At 50.8% G+C, this 24,081-nt stretch overlaps 9 protein-coding genes across 9 annotated transcripts; 7 read left to right on the top strand and 2 right to left on the bottom strand.

Annotated features, from left to right (window-relative positions):
- Window positions 1-53: 53 nt before the first annotated feature.
- Window positions 54-1,123, top strand: N7462_009455 (ArsA family ATPase; the record flags this gene model as incomplete). The annotated part of the gene is made up of 2 exons (XM_057081169.1): window positions 54-443; window positions 530-1,123. 2 exons carry the CDS (start codon window positions 54-56, stop codon window positions 1,121-1,123), a joined length of 984 nt encoding a protein of 327 aa, XP_056930006.1.
- Window positions 1,124-4,366: 3,243 nt separating this feature from the next.
- On the top strand, window positions 4,367-4,775 carry N7462_009456 (uncharacterized protein; the record flags this gene model as incomplete). Its single annotated transcript, XM_057081170.1, is given in 2 exon segments — window positions 4,367-4,521; window positions 4,532-4,775. 2 exon segments carry the CDS (start codon window positions 4,367-4,369, stop codon window positions 4,773-4,775), a joined length of 399 nt encoding a protein of 132 aa, XP_056930007.1.
- Window positions 4,776-4,953: 178 nt separating this feature from the next.
- Window positions 4,954-5,459, top strand: N7462_009457 (uncharacterized protein; the record flags this gene model as incomplete). The annotated part of the gene is made up of 3 exons (XM_057081171.1): window positions 4,954-5,070; window positions 5,145-5,186; window positions 5,244-5,459. The coding sequence occupies 3 exons, from the start codon at window positions 4,954-4,956 to the stop codon at window positions 5,457-5,459; spliced, it is 375 nt and encodes a 124-aa protein (XP_056930008.1).
- Window positions 5,460-6,610: 1,151 nt separating this feature from the next.
- On the bottom strand, window positions 6,611-8,105 carry N7462_009458 (eukaryotic translation initiation factor 3 subunit E; the record flags this gene model as incomplete). The annotated part of the gene is made up of 3 exons (XM_057081172.1): window positions 6,611-6,629; window positions 6,710-6,904; window positions 6,982-8,105. The coding sequence occupies 3 exons, from the start codon at window positions 8,103-8,105 to the stop codon at window positions 6,611-6,613; spliced, it is 1,338 nt and encodes a 445-aa protein (XP_056930009.1).
- A 232-nt stretch (window positions 8,106-8,337) lies between these two features.
- On the top strand, window positions 8,338-9,166 carry N7462_009459 (mitochondrial 54S ribosomal protein mL49; the record flags this gene model as incomplete). The annotated part of the gene is made up of 3 exons (XM_057081173.1): window positions 8,338-8,515; window positions 8,664-9,055; window positions 9,116-9,166. 3 exons carry the CDS (start codon window positions 8,338-8,340, stop codon window positions 9,164-9,166), a joined length of 621 nt encoding a protein of 206 aa, XP_056930010.1.
- A 3,671-nt stretch (window positions 9,167-12,837) lies between these two features.
- On the top strand, window positions 12,838-13,038 carry N7462_009460 (uncharacterized protein; the record flags this gene model as incomplete). The annotated part of the gene is made up of 1 exon (XM_057081174.1): window positions 12,838-13,038. One exon carries the CDS (start codon window positions 12,838-12,840, stop codon window positions 13,036-13,038), a length of 201 nt encoding a protein of 66 aa, XP_056930011.1.
- Window positions 13,039-13,438: 400 nt separating this feature from the next.
- N7462_009461 (putative flavoprotein) lies at window positions 13,439-14,384 on the top strand (the record flags this gene model as incomplete). Its single annotated transcript, XM_057081175.1, has 3 exons — window positions 13,439-13,521; window positions 13,626-14,178; window positions 14,292-14,384. 3 exons carry the CDS (start codon window positions 13,439-13,441, stop codon window positions 14,382-14,384), a joined length of 729 nt encoding a protein of 242 aa, XP_056930012.1.
- A 1,072-nt stretch (window positions 14,385-15,456) lies between these two features.
- Window positions 15,457-18,456, bottom strand: N7462_009462 (putative ARID/BRIGHT domain protein (SWI1); the record flags this gene model as incomplete). Its single annotated transcript, XM_057081176.1, has 1 exon — window positions 15,457-18,456. The coding sequence occupies one exon, from the start codon at window positions 18,454-18,456 to the stop codon at window positions 15,457-15,459; it is 3,000 nt and encodes a 999-aa protein (XP_056930013.1).
- Window positions 18,457-21,609: 3,153 nt separating this feature from the next.
- Window positions 21,610-23,235, top strand: rpt3 (proteasome regulatory particle base subunit RPT3; the record flags this gene model as incomplete). The annotated part of the gene is made up of 6 exons (XM_057081177.1): window positions 21,610-21,764; window positions 21,828-21,869; window positions 21,937-22,035; window positions 22,108-22,394; window positions 22,471-23,134; window positions 23,217-23,235. The coding sequence occupies 6 exons, from the start codon at window positions 21,610-21,612 to the stop codon at window positions 23,233-23,235; spliced, it is 1,266 nt and encodes a 421-aa protein (XP_056930014.1).
- Window positions 23,236-24,081: the final 846 nt, after the last annotated feature.

Here is a 24,081-nt window from a genome sequence, read left to right on the forward strand (position 1 = left end):
CCGAACCCTCCCCACCTCCGACTACCCTACTCCCCCTTTTCCTCACATTCGCCATGTCCTCTGCTGTCGTCCATGGCGATGAGCTCGATATGGAGCCAACGCTCCAGTCGATTCTCAGCCAAAACACCCTCCGCTGGATCTTCGTCGGAGGGAAAGGTGGTGTCGGCAAGACCACCACCTCCTGCTCCCTTGCCATCCAGCTGGCCAAAGTCCGCAAGTCGGTCTTGCTGATCTCCACCGATCCCGCCCACAACCTGAGTGATGCATTCGGCCAGAAATTCGGGAAGGAGGCCCGCCTCATCGACGGCTTCGACAACCTTAGCGCCATGGAAATTGACCCCAACGGCAGCATTCAGGATCTCCTGGCCAACGGGGAAGGCCAGGGTGACGACCCCATGGCGGGTCTGGGAATGGGTAATATGATGCAAGACCTGGCGTTCAGCGTGAGTGGCCGCACCGCCGGGACATGCCCCCGATCTCCATGGATGGAAATGTACAAGCTTTACTGATCGTATCATGACTGTTGCAGATCCCCGGTGTCGATGAAGCCATGTCCTTTGCCGAAGTCCTGAAGCAGGTCAAGTCGCTGTCATATGAGGTTATCGTGTTCGATACCGCGCCGACCGGCCACACCCTCCGATTCCTCCAATTCCCCACCGTCCTCGAGAAAGCCCTGGCCAAGCTCTCGCAGCTGTCCTCGCAGTTCGGCCCGATGCTGAACTCGATTCTTGGTGCCCGGGGCGGCCTACCCGGCGGCCAGAACATGGACGAACTATTGCAGAAGATGGAATCGCTGCGCGAGACAATCAGCGAGGTCAACACCCAGTTCAAGAACCCGGACATGACCACCTTCGTGTGTGTCTGCATCGCAGAGTTCCTGTCATTGTACGAGACCGAGCGCATGATCCAGGAATTGACCAGCTACAGCATCGACACCCACTCGATCGTCGTCAACCAACTGCTATTCCCCAAGGAAGGCAGCAACTGTGACCAGTGCAATGCGCGGAGGAAGATGCAGAAGAAGTATCTTGAACAGATCGAGGAGCTCTACGAGGACTTCAACGTGGTTCGGATGCCTTTATTGGTTGAGGAGGTCCGTGGAAAGGAGAAATTAGAGAAGTAAGTTGAAACCGGAGCGTCCGCTTCTACAGGCTCTCCCTGATTTTTTTTTTCTGTTTTCTTTGCTTTCTTTCCGCGAAACAAGCTAATCATCATCGCTCTGTTCAGGTTTAGTGACATGCTTGTCCACCCATATGTTCCCCCGCAGTGAGGGATTGGAAGCAGGTCACAAGAGGATACCAAAGTATTGCGCGCTCATCTTAAGTTGTCAGACGAATTATGAAAAGGCTAGAGAAATAATGTATGACACATACCCAATCATCTGGGGACAGGGCTTATTGCACCCAACTTCATTGCTCGAGTTGTGGGATTCCACCTGTAGATGATTCGATTGACTCGAGAATACTCGAGAATAACCGAGATTTTGTGAGTACAATCTAATTGATCTTCTAGGGGAACTGAGCATAATCCTGCTCATGTGAGATGTTCTGATAATTATTACTACGATCATGTCACGGTCTTATATACTACTGGATACTCCAATTATCCTCGGGTCTGCCCCAACATATCCCAAAACAACAAGCGCTCATGCGGTGTGATCAGGCGTACGCATGCATGAACTGGACCACATAAACCTCTCCAACTGCGCCCTGATGAATGCGCCTCCCCTACAAGTTGGCCCCACCATGTTCTGTCGCATTGGGTACCATAAAAAGTACTCGCTGGACTGTATATGTCAAGTAGACCACTCACTGTTGACGAGAACTGGATACCCAGCCTCCAGCCTCCAAATGTATACCCAGAGCGCACTCAACAGGGATATTTGTTGCTTTTTAAAGAGGGGCCGATGCCCACGTCCATCCCCGCATCTGGAACCCCTACAAGCATTGCCAAAATGCCTGAGACGATGTTTCATCACTCTTCTGAGCCCTCGCCGAAGGGGAGTTTGAGCTGAATTTTGAAATGTGAACCCCAGACCCCTTGAAAATCATTTTCGTGCACCATTGCCGGACTTTCGAGAGTGCAGCCTCAATTCCCTTTTATGTCCCTGTGCCGCGCCTTAATGAATGGGTTTCTTTCTTGCTAGAACACCAACTGAGAATATGGCTGGAGTTCAAAGAAATGCAGGTTCTCGCCGAAGAGCCAGATGACACCGAGATCCTCAGAGTGAACGAAATGGCAAGGACTCGCATTCGCTTGCATTAAAAGCAATGCCAGACTCTAGTGGAGCTTGCGAACAGCAGGGATAAAGGAATACCTGCGTTTGACGATTTCATCTATTGAAAAAGAAACTTGCTTGATCCGGGATTTTCTTTATGATCTTACGGAGGGGGACCTGATGCAGCAATTCCAGGGAAAAGTCGCCGCAGCCAAGGCAGCAGTCAGAGAAAACCCGGACTGGCAGCAACGGTCTCCCGCAATGTCCTCTTCATCATCATCCAATCACAACCTTTACGCAGCACCCCTCTATCCCATTCGCCCAGGCGGCTGGGCTACTTATTCCTTTGCACAGAGCTAGGGAGATTGCATTGGGATATCGTCCCTCAAAGGGGTAGAAAGGGTATTTGAAACTCATTCTTTCTTTGCGTCTATGTTCATACGGGGCATCGAGATCATGATGACCGGAAGTACTCTTTGATCCATGCTTGTATGTATAGATTCAAGTCGAAACCAAGAATGCAGGCAAGGGTATAATAAACTCTATCTTTTCCCCTGTTTCCACCAACCAAAAGACTGGAGGCTTCCCGCTGTTCCTGAGGCAATTGTCCTAGTTCTATCACTATGTAAGGAATTCGAGCAACAAGACAAGGCTCTGCATGAGAAATCTAGATGTTATCCTCAAATACATGGTCTGTGGATTGTGGATTAGAAAAGGAATCCATCGAGAATCCATCAAGACTGGAATACAGCAAATGTATATATAGGCCCTGTGGAATAGTCTGACTGAAGAAGTTTGGTGGCTTCAAATGCGCGTACTGCCGCCTACTGAAATGGGTGACATTTAGACAAATATTGTCTCGTCAGATTGAATTTGAAACCGACCTACCGAGTAGATAGTCAGTCCACAGCCCGTGGAAGTACACCGCTGGGCGATTTACAGATTTGCTTTTTCTCCTGTCCGAAAGTCCAGTGACACTCTCCATAAATAGAAGGGCGAAGTGTCAGAGGAGCTTGTCCTATGCACCTCCTTCACTCCGACTTTGCTGTGCTCGCTTAGCATTCAGATGCCCTCATCCAGCGTCCTTCAATCATTTCACACACCGGAGTCAACAAGTGGGACGCCAAAACTCCGCAGGATCTAGGTCTATCTATGTTCCATCAGTCGATATTCCAACACCGGCGTCTGCATCTGCCATGTGTTCGGCATCAAAATGTCCTTCCCTCTACAATGACAGTTACCCACCGTCTTTTCGACACCCCAAAACGAACAGCTGCAGAAATGCTTCCTGCAGCTTAGGTCGGACCCCGCGAGGGAAAGACTTTAGCTCATGGTGCCACGACATTCGCGCAGCCAGAGCAAATTGGCTGCATCGGAAAAAAAAGAGGGGTGAAGTGCGGTGAAGAAGAACACGCCATGAACAACGACCAAATCCAGTTTCCTGCCAGGGCCATCCATGCCTTCGGGGGTTCGCTGGCCGAGATTGTCGCAACTGAAGGATTCTGAGTAGGAGAGGCCTGGAGAAGCTAAAGATTGAAATATGGAACCCAGCAAGACGCAAAGAAGGTGGTGGGAGGATGGGAAGGGGGGGGGGGGGGGGGGGGGGGGGGAAGAGCTCGTATGCAGAAACTCGGTCTCGGCAGAGACAGAAGACTGTTTTCCACAAACAGATAGCGCCCGACAGATGCCAACCTTCGCATGCGGATTCTGGTTCTCGGGTGCGTTGTTCATTTCGGCCTCTAGCTTTGCAGTGATTCGAGGGCGCGCTGTCCCCTAAGCAAGCCTCACTTTGGCACTGGCCCGAGCCCCCGGTTATGGCGACGGGGAGACTGGGGGCGTTCTTCCTGGTGTGGCAGGGCGGATCCCCTATACTGAGCATGGTCCGGTCCGATATTAATCTTTCCTGGAAATCAAAAATCCGTCAGAAGGAAAAAGGGTTGGGTGTCGTTGTCGCTTCGAAGTGAGGCGGTCGTCCACCCCCTTTCTCTAGTTTGGCCTTCTGGCGCTGCGTCGTGCGTCCCCCCGACGGTTCCGACATGAAGTCCTCCTGTTCAGCCTGGGCTGGACCGGGACAGGAAAATCGCCGGTTACTGGATCATCTCCTGGATGGGGTACGATGTTCTTCAGGAGCTCTTGCTGCGGTGATCCATGGCCGTTCACCTTATGGCACCCCCGAACCCGGGCTGTGGAGTACTGGCTGAAACTAGCTGCGTGGCCGATGTGGAGGATAGCATTTGTCAAGAACCACAACCAAGATCGAGAACCGGTGGATCTCATCGACTGGCGCGAACGGTGTCCGAAATGTAAGTCTAGAGTCGGTGTCCGCGGTGCGTCCTCCGCGAGCATTGGCGAGCAATGGCTGAGATCATCGTTGCCCCGAACGGATCTGGACAAAGGAAGACGAAGTGCCACTGCAGCCCTGGTGGACGCTGGTCTCATTCGTTCTCTCTCCCCTTCCATTCCGTCGGAGTCCTTGGTTGACTACGGAGGGGAGGTGACCATCAGAAGGGCCGCTCGGTTGGTCCAGTCAGCTATTTATACCCTCCCCCCTACGTAGTCCTGGAACCGACAGAGAGAGGGAAAAAAAGATACCAAAGATCTCCGCTGCCAGTGTCCAGTTCCGGCCCTTCTCGTGGCGGCCTTGTCTGATTACCAGACTCGCCCTATTTCACAACCCCTTTGCCTCCCCAAAGAGCCTTACGCACACGCCTCGGGTTCTATACTGCGACTCGATCATGTCTCGAGTTCAACAGTACTGGCTGCCTGGGTATGGCCTGTCCCGACACATTGTGCTTGGGCACATCCATTACTTTCTTGGTCCGTCAGCGTCAGTCAGGCCGTATAGTTATCAGGTACTTTGGAATCCACCACCCGCCATGCGCCACGGTTGACACGCTCTAACCAGATTTCGTTGCATGTCTAAAAGGGGCGTGAAGGTTACCTCATCACAGGGGTGCCTCTCACTCGGGTTTGTCTTGACTCCAGTGCGAGGGCTCGACAGGTTGACTGACGTTGCTTCCCACAGGAACAAATCGACGATCTTGCGGCCATGTCCCGGGAGTACGAGAGACAAGAAGCACTGCGCATGACAAACCAGAATCCTGGCACGAATTGGGACCAGAATAGCAGTGACGGGTCCTCACGGCAACCGTCAGAGCCCTATATCAATGAGATCATTCCGGTGGATCCCAATCGAGCTCGCAGACGCCCAGTGGATCCGGATCCCAGAGGTGGCCGTTGAGCAAACCAGGACCACCTTTCTTTCCGTGTCCAATGGTCCCGATCTTTTGACAACCATAGACAATGAGTTCCACCAATATACCTGACCAGGATCCAGATGCTCTTCCTTTGTTTCTCCAAGGAATATGAAAGAGAGGACCACGAATACTATCCATGACTTGATTGCTCTAATGCCTCAAGAGGGTCGGTTGCTGGCTCGAATTTCCTTGATTCTGCTTCTTTGGCCTATAAATATCGTTTGCCAGACATGTGGAAGCACCAGCTATGCAGGATTCTCAGGTCTTTCAAGGCTTTCAATTATCCGTGGATTGAAACCATGCGCTAGGAGACCCGTTCCTCCCCAGGAAAAGGACACGACGGACATGACCTCTAGACACACCAGCCCATGGAGCTTTGGGGGATATTGCTTTTTTTTTTTGACGATACCCTTCCGTTTCTTTTCTTGATCTTCATTCCATGAACCCCATCATAGGGGGTTCCTGGACATGAACTTCCCTGTTCTATTTCGTTACGTTACGAAGACTCAATCTACCGCATCTAAACCACCCGGAACGAACATTGTCAGACATCATTTTCACTCATCTCTATAGACCATTCGTAACAGCATAGATCCATCAGACCCCAGAACGGAAATCTGGGATCTTCTACATGATGCCCCGTCTTTTCCTTCTTCAGACACAAAAAGAAACAGACAAGGCGCGGAGGAGAAGCGTCATGCATGGACCCTCCATGCAGGGTAGGGTCCGTTGTCCTCCCCTGAGCCCCTCCATCTTCCCGTTCTTCGCAAAACCACCAGAGGCAAAGACAAGGATGTCATCTTTTCTTGGCACACACAAAAAGAACCAAGCACGTAAGATAAATAAACTGTAAAGAAGAGAATATCTGACGACAGAGAATGGGGCATGGAAATATAGGGGATAAGAGGAAAACTGTGGACTAAGAGGTAAAAAGGAAACATCAAAAAGGTGGACCACCTAAGAACGCCAGCCGGATGCCACTCTGCTCGGAGTCCCCATCCCTCAAAGAACCGTGTTGTGACATACACGGAGAGATCACTAAAATGGGCAGGCAGAAAACATGGGTTGATAATAACAAAGAAGAAATTCGGTTTTTGGCATCAGCTCATAGAGAGAGAAGGGTGAGGGAAGTATTTCATTTTGCGACAGCCGAGCTGAATAAGGTGTTAGTTAATTGATATTCTCAAACCCCGAAACAGACTAGCATGTGGTTAGGATAGAAAGTCTCTCTTACCTCAAGACTTGTGTCCGGAAGAATGCACCCTTAGTCTTCTCAATGACTTGCTGGTACACCGACTGAGGAGGGTGGTTCATGATCACGGTACCCTCCTTGTAGTCAATCTTGGCGTCAACTCGGGTATCGCGGATGAGGTTGACAATCCACTTCTCGCCCTCATCCTGGCTCAGGCCAAGGCGAGTGGAAAGGTCCCTGAAGACCGGTTAGATAGGACTTTTTTTTTTTTTTTTTTCCTTGGGGTTCCAAGAATTGAACATTTGGTCACTTACTTAATATCAATCCGCTGGTGAATCTTGCAGTAGCTCTCCGAGATAAGGTGGCGGGCAGCCTCAACGAAAGCATCGGCGGCAGACACAAGGAAGAAGTCTGTGCGCAGAACTTCCTCAGCCTCACCCAGCTTCTTCTGAGCCTCCTCGAAGTCGAAGTCGACGTAAAGAGCCTTGATAAAGTCGGTGATGGGGTCGGTGTACTCGTAGCCCTCCTGGCGCACAACTCGGATCAGGTCCTTCAATTGCTTCTGGTACACACCGGTGTGCTTATGAGGGCGGCTGCGGTTGGTGATGACGGCGGCAGCGAGGTAGCGCAGGATCCAGGGGCAGCTGGTCTGGATGGTGTTGATGTAGGCGGGGGAGAAGAAGAGGTCGGTCAGAACGTCGCGGGCGGGATCGTGGTTGAAGAAGGGGAACAGGGACCAGTGGATGAGCCAAGAGCGGTTGGTGAGCTGGCCCAGCGGGTTGTTGAACAAACGGGTCTCGATCGAGTCCTTGGCCTTCTGCACCTCCTCCATGGCGGCCTCCCAGTTGGTGGTCAGAATCTCGGATGCCAGCTTACCCCAGGTGGCAGAGGCAACCTTGTCGTTGTCGGTGGACAGGACACGGAACTGGTAGAGCAATTCGGCGGCGTTACCGTAGCTGCCGCAGCTGTACTGGAACCGGCCATAGTCGTACAGGCTGTTGACCATCTCGTTGGTAACACCGTGTTGCTCCTCCAAGAAGCGCAAGTTAGCCGCCTTGTCGCTTCGGAGGTTGCCCACAACATCCTCATCCTGCAAAAGCTCGGTGATCTTTTCGCTCTGATCCTGGTAGTGCTGCAGCTTGGCCAGAACCTCCTCGCGCTTCTTGACAAACTCGTCGGGAATATCGTCGGAATCGTTGATCTCCTTCCACAAATTGGCAACATAGTCGGTCATGTTGGTGTGCTTAAGCAACTCGTACTTGGCGCGGGTGATTTCCTTGTCCTCCTCATCGGCGCCGGCGCTGAACTCCAGCAGCGGGAAAACCAGGTGGCGGTCGAGGTACGGGATCAGCCGGGGCAGCAGATCATACTGAGGGGTGGCATCGGTCGGGTGAGCGCCGCTGAGCATCTCAGCGGAGGGAGGGGCGTTGTCAGCCATGGTGGACAGCACTGAGGGGGTTGTTCAAAGACAAGACACAATCTCGCACTTTGAATTTGTGTGCGGGAGGGTTGGCGGCGCTAAACCGCTTCAGGGAAAATAAAGGCGGTGGCAGAATCGGCGGCCGCGAAGAAACCTGCTTCGTCCTTTCGTCGACTTGCAACGCGGGCTTATTTTTCGTGTTATTCTGCTCCCCTGCCAGGTTCTTCGCCCTGCCCATCTCAGACGTTCAATGGCGTCTCTTCGACAGTCGGCCTCGGCTGCCTCGGTCGTGTGCAAACAGACTGCCAACTGCCGCCTGGCGTCGTCCGTGGCTTCCGTGCAGATGCGGAGTCCGCTTTCTTCGTTATCTTCCGTCTCACATCGTGCACTCTGTAAGTTTGAGTCTTGCTTTCATTTCCCCTCTGTTGGTTTGTCGAAATGGTTTATGCATCTAGAGAGGTTCTGGACTGGAATTTTTTCTGTACCAAAATCAAACCGCACCTTTTTCGGAGATCATGCCATCCTACTACTTGAAATGACAATATCTAACAAAGCTTTTGTTTTTCCCCCCTACAGCTCCTCGCTCTCTATTCTCTCTGCGCCCTAGCTCCTCCCAGATTACTCTCTCCAGTCGCCAAACCCGCACGTTCCTGACACAACTGCGCCGTCAAGCACAAGCTCTGAAAGAGCAACCCATCTCATCCTCCACACCCTTGCCCAAGCAGGCTAAACAACCTCAGTCGGCGCTTCAACTGAATAATCTCCCATACTTTGTTCGCCGCACTGGTTCCAACCAGCTGCCTGTCTACCTTGTTACAAAAGCAGGTGGAACCAAGCAGCTCACCAAGATTCAGAAGACAGAGGGAGATTTGGATGCTCTGCGCAGTGACCTGGCTCTTACCCTCGGAATTGACACACGGAGTCCCGATGTTTCTATTAACAGGCTGAACGGGCATATCATTGTCAAGGTATTCACTATTACCTGAATTCCTTTCTGAACCTTCATGATATTAATATGTACCTCAAAGGGCTGGCGGAAACCTGAGATTGTAAAATTTCTCCAGGAACGCAACTTTTAAACATCTCCCAAACCTCCACTCCCCGACAATGGACCACTTTTGGTTTCTGTGGTCGAGGGAATGTTTTCAAAAGCAGTGATGGGTTCCCAATGAGCAGGGAACCTTGGCGAGCGCTGGAACAGATGGGCAAAGAGCAAGAACAAAAGCATACGGAGGGCCAGAAAGAGGAGGGAACCAAGTTGGCTCCGGAGGCAGCTGCTGTCTATGGGTAATTTTTTTTCCCTTTTCCTCGATTCCCTACTCCTGCGGTGTATTTTTTTTTCCTAATTTCAGCTTATGGGGCCATTTTCTTTCTTGCGGGTGTTTTGATTTCTTCGTTCCTCTCGTTGGCCCTGTTCTCCGGCGCTTTGCGTTTCTTTTAATCGCTCCCTGTACCATTTCTACTCTAAATATGCTCGACGACTCAATGGAGGCTTCCTCTGGTTTCTTGATCTCTAATTGAATGGATCCATATATCATTATTTCTTGTGAACGCCGATAAAGCATCGGCGGTCTCTCATATCTCCACTCTTTTGAGACGCTTGCATCGGCCCTCTTTGGCGACTCGCAATATCGCAAATATGAGAACTTGGGAATGAGGAGACAGATTTCTCAATTAGACAAGGCCCAAAATCTATAAGTTGCATTATATAACTATTTTGCAGTTGACGGGTCGCTTTTTGAAGGAACCTCGTCTCAAGATCCAGCGTCTTCCGACTCGAACGGTTGAATGCCTCCTCCGTATGGTTTCGTTAGGCGCCGGAGTTGTGGAGTCTACGTAAGAAATTGGACGGTCGTTTCCGAAGAAAACCCGCACAGGCGTGCAGATTCCCTACGGCGAGTAAGTAAGCTCTGGTGTTGGGTTCGAGTGATCAATAGGCCCCCAACATGGTAAGCTAATGTTGAAGGTATTCAGAAGCAGGCTGCGACGCTTGAACGCTTGACCAACCAACAAATTGTCCACTTGTAACTGAGAAATATAATATCATGGCATCATGATACAAATGAAGTGAGATAGCATCGTCCTCAATATTAGTTTTCTTTCGGCCTAAACTATGTTATCTCTTCCTAGGGCCTATAGTCGACCTAAAGCTTCAGCTCATACTTGATCAACATCGAGACTTCATTAGTTTTCCAGTTACTCTCTGCCTCTCCCAAAATACTCGCTTATCCCGAGTTGCTGTTTCCGAAACTACGTTTGCCGCGAACCACCTCTGTCCCTATCAGCATATACCCACTTTCAAACAAAAGATAGATATGCGACTAATTGTTGTCCAAGTTCGCGGCTTCCTTCTTACATTGTTTCTTCGAGGCCTAACCCGTAGGACAGGGCTGTGCATTATCTATTGCCTTAACACATAGAGTGATTTTCCTATAGAACCGGTGACCTGTCGATAGAACCAGATTTGACATTTCAGAGACTATGCTGGCGACGAGGCAAGCCAAGCCTGTGATTACGGAGAAGTACTATCATAATATGGGCACATAGAGCATTCTGAAGTCTCAAGAATCTTTGAGCGGTCCACCTTTAAGCAGAACGATTATAGATGACAGGGATTAAGAAAAGCTCATGTCTTGTAAGATTGGATGGTATGTGTTGGCTGCCGTATGACTATTTCACAGGCCTAGGCTGGCGCCTCGAGGCTACCTAACCCCACTAGTAATATGATCCAACGAGAAAATTGAACTTACGAATGTGTTAGATATCCCCCAGGGGTATAAAGGTTTGATGTCAGGCCCCAAGCTTAAGAAGAACTCTTTTGCTACGTATATAAAGGCCAGTAGACACGGTCTTCTTCTGCTTCGAATACCTTTCCTTGAATTATTCTCAAAGAATCCTGAACTATTCTAAATAAACCTCGAACAAAAGACTTGCTGGGAAAACAAACGCTCTGTGGAAAACTTTTATGCCAAATTTTGTTCTTCTCGAATTTGAATCCCGCAAACATGAGCACACGTGGAAACGTCGATCCTAGAAAGGTTGCCAGCTGGAGAGCAAGCCCAGCAGCCAATGCCACCAAGGAAGCACCTCCTGATTCTAAAAACATGAAAAAAATTGTAGGCTGGGAAAACAAAAGGCCGTGTTCGAATATTCCTCCAACACATAAATCTGGAGTTGTTGACGGGGTTCCTCTCAAGTGGCAGGATAACGCTTATGACCTCCTTGAGTGTAATGCTGGCAAGTTGAAGATCAAAAGGACGCCGCAACTTCTGAAAATCACAACTGAGAATATTGTGGCGCAAATTGGTCATCGATATTGGCGATCACTGCCGGCAGAACCACTTCTCATTTTGTAGGACAACACTTTGTTATATATTACTTCGCTTGAACTTTTGTAGCTGATGTTATTTTAGAGGTCCCGTGCACGAGGGTACTATTACCAGACTTCCAGGTGGCAATAACGCAACCACCTCGAAGAATGATCCTCTTCATGTCACTATCCAAGTTATGGATAAGTTCAAAATTCATGCATATATTGACCCTAGAGATGAAGAGACGATCATGTCAGTGAGTGTTGTGGTGAGGAAAAATGTGATTAAAGAACTTTGCTACTAGTAGTGAAGATAGTGAAAGCCGATAACAGGATCAATACCCAACAGACAAGTACAGTATATACCAAATCCTCTTGCTGGGAAGAAAGAAATTTCTCGAAAAAATGTGTTCTTCACTTCGGACTAGAGATGAACCACGATGAGTAAAAATCCTCTGCGGAAATAGTGTGTGATCTTATTTGATGAGTATATCCAAGACATATATTTCAAGGCATCCAAGGAAGGAAGAATTTCAAAGAAAATGCACCTAACACTGTGACGTCTCAAACTGTCAGAATATTTTTTTGGTGTGAAGAATATAGATTCTTGATGATCTCGATAGGCATGTAGATTAGAAATTGAGGTAGTTGATTGAAAAGAATTATCGTGCTGAGCTAGACTGAATTGACATGGGAAATTGACAGGAACAGTTTTAAGGCTGTTCTAGATCGCATATTTCTATAAAATATCAGTTAATCCGATCGAAATCGAAGTATGCCCCCGCACTAGCCTAGTATAGCTCTCAGCTATGACGCAGAAGTCGACTTTGTATTTATACGAATAGAGAAAGATGTTGATCTCTGCCCCACGGCTTGCGCATGGTGGCATCCCTTATGACATCACACTGTGCATCGCATTCACAATCACAGTGGTGGTGCCGTGTGTGGAGATGCCAGTGGACGCCAAAATCCCGACACCATATGGGCCATGCGTTCGTTCCAGCGCAATGGATGGCCAATTAAGTGACCCACCTTGCTCCACTGATAGGCTTTGATATGCACCAGCCCCCTCTAGCTTTTTGAGATCGGTTGCGCGAACCGAACACTTCGCCACTTCGTTGGAAGTAATTTTTCGCATGAAGAGGAATTGTGGGCTGGGAGCACGATAAGGCAAAGCTGCGGCTGTGCCGGTTGATGTTTCGACAGAAGGGAAGCGTAAGACAAGTTTGTCTGGCAAAGCTGCTTTAGTGGTCTCCTTCAGTGGCTCCCTCTATAAAGTCTCGTATGTTCCAGAAATTCCAAAGTAAATGTAAGTATCAACCCATCGTTGCAGTCGATATGAAAGACTCTTTAATTAGCGCTCAACTAATGAGACTAGCCCCTCAAACAAGTTCAGCTCAATAAATTCTTTGAAGATTGGCACTGAAGATGGTCCTTAAAATGGGCTTTGAGGGTGAGAAAGTTGGAGCTACCAAAAGCGACCTTGAGGAGGAGAATGAGGATGAGGAGGAGGAGGAGGAGAAGAAGGAAGACGCCGAAGAGAAAGTAAAGCAAGAGCGACTGGCAGAATTGGAGAAGAAAAAGGCTGAAATCCTGAAGAATGTCACAACTTCAGTGAATGTTGTTCAAGCGCCGCAGTGATCTGTTGTTGGGGGGGTGTTGATTTTACATTGTTTACTAGAATTCAAACATGATGACATGAAATAGCAAGCAGTGCCTGCACAGTAAACTAAGGTGCCATCAGATTTGAATCTACCTTATCTCTTTAAGTTTACTTCTGTAGTTCTACCCCGCATTTCTGACTAACAGATATGCTTATTAACTGGGCGGTGTGTAGTGGCAGAAGCGAAAGCTGGGTGCACTTTCCAGCTTAGCAATCTCGCCTTCATGAAGATTCTACATTCTGTCTGCATTAAATCCAGCTAGAACTGACTCCATATCTCATTACGCTCTGCTGAATACAGTCTCAAGCTGTCTGGTGCCTAACAGCTTGCCTCATCAACCTTTTCTACCGCATCTCCTACTAGGGGTTCTACTTCAGATGTCCGGGGACAGCTCAATAGCACCGGCTGATGCTGTTGCAGCCGCAATCGACGACGGCAAGACACATCTCCTTCTAGCCGCGTTTGTATCCCTTTTTCTTTTCCTTTTCTAGACTAGCCAGAAACCTTGGATATGTCCTATATCTTCCCAATTCCAATGAAAGTTAACACCCCATGGAACTTCAGAAGCGGCTCCGTTGCAACCATCAAGATCCCTCTAATCATCTCCGCCCTCCAACACCACAAGAACCTCTCCATACGCGTGGTTCTGACAAGCAGCGCATCCCATTTCCTCAATGGAGATTCTCCCGAACAACCCACTGTCGCGTCACTAGCCTCTCTACCCTTCGTCGATGGCGTCTACCAAGACAGCGATGAGCAAGCCGACTCCTGGACCCGAGGCGCCGGCATTTTGCACATTAACTTGCGCAAGTGGGCACATATTCTTGTTATCGCCCCTCTAAGCGCAAACACTCTCGCCAAGATCGTCCATGGCATATCAGACAATCTGTTGACGAATCTGATCCGCGCGTGGGATACGTCCGGCCTGCTGGACGGGGCCAAGAAACGCATTCTAGTATTCCCGGCTATGAACGTCGCAATGTGGCTTCACCCTGTCACTACGAGCCAGATCCGCGTCCTGGAAGAGGACTGGGGTGTGCCGGCTGACGGCGCGGAGACGGAGGACAAAAATGAACTAGCAAAGCAAGGCTGGTTTGAGGTCTTCAGGCCTATTGGGGTACGTGGACTCTTTCCCCCATCTTCTTTCTTTGTAGTTCCAGAGTCTATTTCTTGGCACTACTCGTGAGGATGCGTAGTTACTGGGAGTACCTTGCTAATAGGAATCTATAGAAAACGCTTGCCTGTGGCGATATCGGAATCGGGGGGATGCGGGAGTGGACAGAGGTTGTGACCATTATCCAGCAAAGATTAGGTCTCACGTAGTCATAAATAGTCCCAGAGCCCCCTCTTCCAGACGACCCTCTGTTGACCATATTTGCTCCCGAGGATAGCAGAGCTGTTCGGGAATGAATTCTTGCTCACCCGTGATGGACCAACAAAGAAGTCGCTACCATCTCACATACTTGGACCATTCTCCTCGACGCCCGTCTTCGGGCCGAGCTTTTATTCCTGACCAGGTGGTGCAGGAAAACACACCAGTCAGCTATAATATGGCAGATGGAAGATCGACAAGGAAAATGAGTCTTCACATATCTCGGCAATGAAAACGAGAGATTGAAAAGAGATCTGTGCCAATTCAATGACGCTCATGACGAAGACAGAATTCGAGGCTAAGCGGGTTAATTTCGATTTCCTCGGCTTTCCTTTTCTATGAAATCCACCATACTATAACTTCAAGTCGACTCTGATCATCTTGTGCTTCAATATGTTATCATCCAAAAATATATTGGGGTATCTGAATGCATATACCTAAATATAGCTCATGATACAAGTGAATCAACGCTTTCTGCTTCTTTGGAACACTATAACACCATATTCCGTGATCAGTTAATCTCATTCGGAACTAGCTAGAGATATAGCATACATGACGAGTATGTGTGCCTAACGCAACCACATAATACCACATCTTTACTTCTAGGAATAAAGCGATGAGCAGCCGCTGCATCAAGATAAGTCCTCAATATCTCGCGTTTAGCCGAGGGTATTTTGAGCATTGTACATATGGATAAACATAAAAGGCACGCTATCTCACAATGGAAGGAAGGAGAGAGGAAATAGGAATAAAATAGAAAAGAAAAGGAAAATAAAAAAGAAGCCCCCATTTCCACCGGCGCCCAAAAAAGATAGGAAGATCGAACCTGACCGTTTGACTTTGAAGAAACATGCGTACAAATGACATGACAGAAATCAGAAAGTTTGTCGTAGATGCTTCATGCACAGCGGCAACGCCCTCGCGTCCATATCACTCCAGCCGTGTATTCGCCTGCTCGTGTGCTAAAGAGGTAACTCGTGAGGTGGCGAGGAGATGCAAAAAAAAGAGAACAAAACACCGAGTTTACTCTGCCAGCCGAGCATAGGTAATGAGTTGGCGAATGATGGTGGGGTCCATGTTCGGAAGGAGAAGTGCACCAAGAAGGCTCTCTTTGCGGGGGAGGATTCCGGAGGGGAGACGGAGGGGTGAGGTGTTGTCTATTTGCTTCGACTTTTCGGCGAGTCGGCGCAGGATGGCCAGACCGCGGTGAATGATCGATCCAAAGGCATAAGCTTCGGCTTCGGCTTGACCACGCTGTCGCATATTGATCTGCGGGATGCGTTCAGTGCACAGGAGACACGAGAGGCGAAGAAGATGGATCGCAAAGCCATCGACAGATCCAAGCCATAGCTGGGCTAGGAGTCCGTCGGCGAAGGTAGTCAGAACATCGGCAGCTAGGAGGCCTTGCATGAGGAATACCTTTCGGGCATCTGCAACCGCCAGGGGTTTCTTGTCTGGGACCGCGCAGATGGCGAGGCCAAATGTGCGGGTGAGAAGCTCAGGCTGAGGAGGCGTGGCGCCATCTCCAGAAAAGATGGCACCGAAATAAATCCGGTTTGGATCATCTCTTGCCAGCAGCTTGGCAAGGCCATCAACAGCAGAAGGAGTGTATCGGTGGATAGAGGGATTGAATGCTGTGAACATGACCTGATCCGGGCTGGGCCCAGCTGATTCAGACGACGGTGAGAAGGCCAGGAGGAAGTGCAGCAGACTCAAAGCTTCATCTTTTCCGGGAATTTGCATAACATGTGCCAAGTTGCTCATGAAAATAACGGCGTCTTTCATGAAATCCAGTGTATTCTGGTTATTCCGAAGGAACATATCGCGAGTCCCAATGCATCGGAAGATATTGGCAAGGCACTGAGTAACAGATGACAGGCCCAAGGCGCCAAAGTTTGACTCGCTGAATGAAAAGTTGCGCAGAATGGTGGTAATACAAATCAGTCTATCCACGGCTCGGTCGAGCTCATAATCCAGACTTCCAAATTCATGAACGTCAGCAAGAGAAGAGTGCTCAGACTGGCAACCACGAGTCACATCCTCGTATGAACGCATCACCATAGTGTCTGACACTTCGGGGAGGTGATCGGCCAAGAAATCGGCCTGGTTATCGGCACAGTCAATTAAGCTTTCCACCAGATCATCGCAGTTCTCAAGTGAAATTTGGATGGCGGGTTCACATGATAGAGTAGTGAGCGTATCCAAGGCGACTCGGATCTCGGCATTGATTCCAGATTTCAGTCCCATAGTGAGAGCATGGATGTCAATGACACCCAATTCTGCAAAGCTGGGTACGGTCGGGCGGAGTCGTGAGATGTCGTCGCCAATCTGATACATTTCATCCACCTGAACGGGCCCATGTAAACGATGCTCTGTGAGAACCATCGGTTTAAATGGGTCCTCCAGGGGTTTCTTCATTACCTGATCGGGCTTCGGCGCCATCGGGCCAGGCTGTTGTTGAACAGGAGTTGGCACGGCGGGCTTCCCTTGTTGGGTTGGGGATGGTGCTGTGAACGGAGCCGTAACCTCAGGCGGGCCCGGAGGGTGCGATTGACGAGAGACACTCGCTCGGTGTGCCTGCTGTGCAGACTTGCTTTGACTTCGCGCTTGCGTAGGGGTGGCAAATCCATTAACTGGGGTGTGTTGAGAGTTGGCGGAGATGGGGGTATTATTTTGAGGGGAATGAGCGATTGGTTGAGGCTGCTCAAAGTGGCCGGTTTTGACAGTAGGTGACTGAAATTGCATTTGCGATGGGTCATTTTGTTGGCGTGGCAGCCCGCCAGGTTGCTGCTGCTGCTGCTGCTGCTGCTGCTGTGGCGGCGGCTGTGGCTGCTGTTGCATCTGGTCGGCAAAGTGTTTGGACTGGGACTGGAAATAGGCCTGCTCATAAGGGCCTAGATTCCTTTGGTGATAGTCCCGAATTTCTTGTGCCGCCATAGGGAACTGCATTTGCGGGAACTGGAGTTGCTGCGCGACCATCGGCCACATGTTCATGGCAGTGATTTTCTTTGATCCACCCATTTTCATGACGGTACCATATAATTGCATTACATTGATGGGTCGACCGCTGATGATTGGGTTAGGATCCAAGGGCAGATTTCGTGACATCATGAATTTCTGCAGTGTCCGCATGAACATTTCCGGGTTGTTGGGCTTGCCCATATTCTGCTGCATTTGCCGAATGGCGGCCATCTGTTGGGGATTGGCCATAGGATTCATGACTCCGGGAACTTGGGGGCGTCCCGCCATTTGGGGATTGGCGTTCATTTGCGGCCCTTGGCCTTGCATCTGCATCTGCCGAAGTCGTTGCTGCTGAGCGGCAATTGCCTGGTGATATCCAGGAGGAACCTGTTGCATCCCATTGAATTGCTGAACTTGCATGGGTTGCTGTTGCCCGGCTGCCGCCATCCCGGGTCCCTGTTGGAACTGTGGGTTCATGCCTTGGGGGAAGCCTTGGCCGGGCATGAAGTTGGCATTCTGAGGAGTGTTTACACGACTTCCATCTGACTGTGAAGGGGACATCTGTGGGCCACCCATATGCGGACCAGCTGGGGAGTAGGGACTCGGCGAGGCGGTTCCCATCCGAGCACTCTGTTGGTCGAATTCTGGCATGATGGGTGACTGGGTCACTCCCGGTGACGCGTTCTGCTGAAGGTGCTGATACGGCGTGGGATGCTGAGGAAACTGGGCAGTCCCGTTGGCCGGGCCCTGATAGCCTGGAAAAGGGACCTGATGTGGGGTCTGAGAGCGTGACCCGGTCACCCCAGCGCCGGGCGCTGGGCGCGGCGACATGGGCATCCCATCTTCTGGGCGAGGCCTTTTGGAAGGGATCACTTGGTTAGGGTTGTGGAACCCGGGGGAAGCATTCCGCGGCACGCCATTGAACATGCGCTGGAATTGGTTCGGGTCTTGAGGCGTCGGGGAGTTATGGAGGAAGGCGGTAGAAGGGTCTATTGTGGAAGGATTAAACGCGCCATTATCCTGGCCAGGAAGGGTCGAGGCGTCAGGGAGCCAGGCATTCATCTCGGACGGAATCACCAACCCATCTGTTTGACCTGAGGGAGCGGGAGGTCAGCGAGGTTCACTGCAGCGACGTGCGCTATCATCGCGACGAGAGTCCGCCGCCTAGGAATCATCTCCAATGCCAATGGGGAAGGGCAGGGGCCTCATGGACGCATCTCCCACTCGGTGCGAACGCGTCAGGGCCGAGATGTTTAGGGTCAGCGCGCCCGGTCGCGACACGCTCCGAGGGGGTTGGGTCGCCGAGGATAGACGAAGGCAGCAACGATCATTCAACCATGGCCATCCCCGAATGTGGTGGAGGGGAAAGAGGGAAGGAGGTACATACCGACGAGGCTGGATGAATTAAATTCCCGACTTGCGATCGGATGACTGAGGCCGGGTTCCGGAATTAGCAGATGGGACGTGAGGCAGAGGTTTGGGGTGAGGTGGTAGAGTCACGTGGAAAGAGGGAATTATGGGGGCCTCAGGCAACAGGGGAGGTCACGGGGAAGGTCACGGGGGGAAGGTGACCTAGGGAGGTGGGAAGCCAGCGGGAAGCCGGGCAACCAAGCAGGGCAGCAGGGAAGGGGGATGATCAGACCACGATAGCTGCGGGCCGAAAACCATCCAGGGCTGGGAAAGAGTCGGTGGACTTCCCGGAAGAAGGGGGGAAGAGGGGGGGGGGAACCGGAGTGGGTGGGTGCGTGGCCACAGAGCTCTCATCCAAGGCCGGGGAAGGGATCAGAAGGGGAGCGGGGGGAGAGGATTAACGAACATCCGATTGAAAAGCAAACGGAGTCAAACCAGGCGTACCTCCCGTACAGATTTTTGGGCGTAAAAAGGCAGTCCAAAGGGATGCGTCAAAAGGGCGAAGTGGAGGCAAAGAATGGGTGAGGGAAAAATACCAGGAAACAGCCGGAGTGAATGGACACCCGAGAACGGCTTGGCGGTACAGCCATTACAGCCCATACCGCCCATACAGCCAATACCGCCAGTACCCCGGTCTGTCGGCGGCAATCGGGCTGTGTACCACGGAATTACCCTGCTCGTACCATACATACATGGCCGTCTTTTTCGCTGGTGATTAAACAGAGTCGCTGGTGATGAGTTTCTGCTCATCTTCTCATGGTACTCGGCAGCATAATATCCTAGGGATCCCCGAGAATCCGCAGGGCTGTCTCCTCGACTGCATGGTTACAATAATTCAGCTGGGGTTAGTCAGATTACTCAGGTTAGTCAGACGGCCGCAACCGCGCCGTACGGGGAAACGAAGGGGCCTCCCTCTTCCACTACTAGGAACCCCATCAGATTCCTAGGCAAAATTGGGATCAGGACTTCTGGTCCTGGGATAAGAAGAGAGAAGAAAGAGGAACGAGGAAAAAGAAGAAGAGGCAGAAGTCAAAAACGGCGCCTAAGAGCGGCCTCACAGGACGCAAAGCCCCGAAGATCCATTCCAACGGTCTCCGCCCAGTATGGTTTAGTCAGGTTAGTCTGGTGAACTAATTAGTTCGTTTGAAGCCCTTTATGATCGATCCCAGGGGCCGCAACACCGGAATTTGGGACCGGAGAGCCTCAACAGGGACGGGAAGGGATCAATCTAGAACCTCTTCGGATGGGAAAAAGGAGGGGGAAGTGAGGTCAAAAAGCCTTCGGGTTTGGGAGGGAAAAGGAAATCTCGTGGGCTGGCTCTCCTTATATGAAAGCCCGGACTAGCGTCTGATAATCAGGGCGAGCCCAATCCTCCGACGAGATCAGCCATTCTGCCTATTGGGGGAAAGCTTAGAACCCAGAGCACAAGAGACCGAAGTCCCTAGAGGAGCTCATCTTGTGTTGTCTCCAATCTCCGGTCTTAATGGTCTACCAGCGTGGCCTCCTATCCACCCATTTTTACTACAATACGATGCTACTTGACTACTATAGTACCATGTTACTATGCTGCCATGATCTGATAATCCTATAATCATATACCGTTCATACTATGATAATGCAATCCCATATTGCTCGATATACTTTGGACTGTTCAACGTTATTCTAACGAGCTGCTGCCCATGCTAAAGGCCCATCGAGTCTCCTTTTCCTAGCGACCGTCGTGACCAGGCTCTGATTCGATTGTCCCTCCTCCTTCCGTCCGGACATCGTGATGATTCGGTGCCTGTCCCACCCTGAATTCCCTCCTCTCCACCACTGAACTCGCCGTGCATGAACGTGACCGCGTTACGGGCCTGCGACTCCACCGCCGTTGGGGTCATATATTCCCCTCCGTCCTCCCCGCGGAGCTCATTTGGCAGGCCCGTAAACGGCCCAAGCGACAGGAACAGCTCATCCCATGGATCAAGTGGCTTAACACGTCTCTGCCGGGGACGGTCTGCTTCCTCGGCCCAGAAATGATCAGCTCAGCTGCCTTGATCTACGCGCTGGCACTGCATTTCGAACGAATCACCTCCACGCAGTTGAGTCGGTCGGATTAGCCCTGCGTGGCGCAGTTGGCTTGGCCCGAAAAAGAAGCGATGTTGACCAAAGGACTGCCCTAGCATGATACAATCGATACCATTACAGAAATGAGACCCCCTCGGACGGAACCATGATGAGGCGAATCAGAGAACCCGAGAGCTTTGACCGAATCGGGCGCACGATCACTACCCGAGCATGATACTGTACAGGGCAAGGTGGCTCTATGGAATGATGTTGCTTTGCTTACAACATACGCAGCATAAAATGGCTCAGCGGGGTCGATTCCATTTATTCTAGACGTAGTTTTAGAGAGGTCCTTTGCTCCCGTACAGTTCTTGTATCACGTTCCAACGAATCAGCCTCGAATGATGACTGGCGGCACGGGAAATCGCCTCTTCGCGAGGATATTAATGATATGAATCCATTCATAACTACCTCAAAAATGATTGCCTACCAAGAAAGAGAAGAAAAAAGAGATAAAACAGTATCAGGTAAAGCCATCAAATGCTGTGTGGACCAGTCCTGCGGAGTGACGAGTGATCACAGTCACGTGAAGCATCAAGTAAGCTCCAGCCCGATCTGAAGCTCCAAGGACCATCTCCGGACTCCCTCTACACAACGCGACTTCCACGTCTCTTTTTACGAACCCCTCCTTTCTTACGATCTCTTCTATCCTATCGCCTTCATCTGATATCGGATCCCTTACATTGGTCAATTCTCATCATGGCAGACGTCGCCGTGGAGAACCCAGCGAACAACGTCACGCCTCTTCCCAAGCCAACGCTGGATGCCATCGCCAACTTGGACTCGCTGGAAGGCACAGGGGCCGATGGAAACGATGAATATGCCAACCTCAAGCGGTTACAGAGACATCTAGAGTGAGTGGGCTCTTTGCCACCACCTCAACAGGCCTGGATCCAAGGTATTAACGCCGCCGCCAGATACATCCAGTTGCAGGAGGAATACATCAAGGATGAGCAAAGGTATGGCCCCATCGCGCAGACAATAGATTGACTTGAGCTCTATACTGACCGATGGTTTCCAATATAGGAGCTTGAAGAGGGAACTGGTTCGGGCACAAGAGGAGATCAAGCGGATACAGAGTGTGCCGCTGGTCATTGGGCAGTTCATGGAGGCGATCGATCAGAAGTAAGCCGGACCCGTCATTCTTATTACTGTGATGGTGTTGTCGAGAGATGCTAACCTGTCACCTTCCTACAGCACTGGTATTGTGCAGAGCTCAACCGGGTCGAATTACGTCGTCCGCATCCTGTCTACCCTCGACCGCGAGAAGCTGAAGCCCTCCTCTTCGGTCGCCCTCCACCGCCACTCCAATGCCCTGGTCGATATCCTCCCTCCGGAGGCAGACTCGTCGATCGCGATGCTTGGTGAGAGTGAGAAGCCAGATGTGACCTACGCCGATGTAGGTGGTCTTGATATGCAGAAGCAGGAGATTCGGGAAGCCGTCGAGTTGCCCTTGACACACTTCGACCTTTACAGACAGATCGGTATGACCTTTGAGGGGATAAAAAGTTCCTTTTCTTGAACAAAACGAATTAGAGCTTACTGACTTCCGAACTACAGGTATTGATCCTCCTCGGGGCGTGTTGCTGTATGGACCTCCCGGTACCGGCAAGACCATGCTGGTCAAGGCCGTGGCCAACAGCACGACTGCCAGCTTCATTCGCGTTAACGGGTCCGAATTCGTACAAAAGTATTTGGGTGAGGGTCCTCGGATGGTGCGTGATGTGTTCCGGATGGCGCGTGAGAACTCCCCAGCCATCATCTTCATCGACGAGATCGATGCTATTGCCACCAAGCGTTTCGACGCCCAGACTGGTGCCGATCGAGAGGTCCAGCGTATCCTGCTGGAGTTGCTGAACCAGATGGACGGTTTCGAGCAAACCAGCAATGTCAAGGTCATCATGGCCACCAACCGAGCCGACACTCTGGACCCGGCTCTGCTGCGTCCTGGTCGTCTGGACCGTAAGATTGAGTTCCCGTCGCTGCGTGATCGCCGTGAGCGCCGACTCATCTTCAGCACCATCGCATCGAAGATGTCCCTCTCCCCCGAGGTGGACCTGGACTCCTTGATCGTGCGCAACGAGCCGCTGTCAGGTGCCGTCATCGCCGCCATCATGCAGGAGGCCGGTCTACGTGCGGTACGCAAGAACCGATACAACATCATCCAGTCCGACTTGGAGGATGCCTATGCTGCTCAGGTGAAGAGTGGCCATGACGATGATCGGTATGTACCCTTTCCCCCCCCGGCCGAATCTCGGGCCATTGCTTTCGTGTTACTAATCTATGGTTTTTTTTTTCTCTCATAGTCTCGACTTCTACCGGTAAATCGTTGATTGCTGGAGTGGGCGCGTGGATGAGGATGGTGGAAGCTTGGCCTCGAGCGTTGTATTATCAATAATCTGTGATACTTGGGAATACATGGATGATTCTTTTTCTGGAATGGCTCATGATAAGGCCACTGGCAGGCCAATCTTTCGTCCCACGTAGAGATCGGATTTATCAGTACATGGATACCCGAACACCAGTCGTAAATAGAGATACTGTTTATGCAAGTTCTGTAAAGACTCCCAGTATGCGGGACACGATGTGATCCACGTCTATTGTATGCCTTGTTTTTTTTTATAAGGAGGTAGGGCTAAATATAGGTTGCTTGATTCATCGACTGATAGATTGACTTCCAGCACAAGCCAACCCTGATGATGACTAAAAGAATTTTGATCCTAAGGTTGAATCCGCCGAGTCATCCTCAGTGAAACATTTATGTAGTAGATAATGGTTGGGCATTTGTCGAAGGTCCCGTCAGGTGATGCCGGGTAACTCTAGACCCTTTCGCCATGGTAATCAACTTGATTCCGGCTGACGAGCTCCTGCAGCTGCTGCCAGGTACGCGGGTGCTTCGACCTCCTCTTGACCTGGTTAGCGCAGGCAACCAGCCCCCTTCCAAAGCCCCCCTAGACTGTTTCTAAGTCTTCTGCTCAACAAGCTCAGATCGTAGATACAGGCACATGCACATATAGAGGCCCTGAGATTTCATCAAGCAGGCTAACACCTAATTCCCCGAGCAGGGGACGTTCCACGAGGGGAGAATAAGGACAGACGGAGAATCTGGGAAGGGTGTAACCCGCTCCGGCGCAGCTGATTCCGGGAAATGACGCACTCCCGTCACGTTAT

The sequence above is a fragment of the Penicillium macrosclerotiorum genome, assembly GCF_028827735.1.
Source record: "Penicillium macrosclerotiorum strain IBT 26536 chromosome Unknown utg000009l_segment0_segment0, whole genome shotgun sequence".
Taxonomy (NCBI): domain Eukaryota; kingdom Fungi; phylum Ascomycota; class Eurotiomycetes; order Eurotiales; family Aspergillaceae; genus Penicillium; species Penicillium macrosclerotiorum.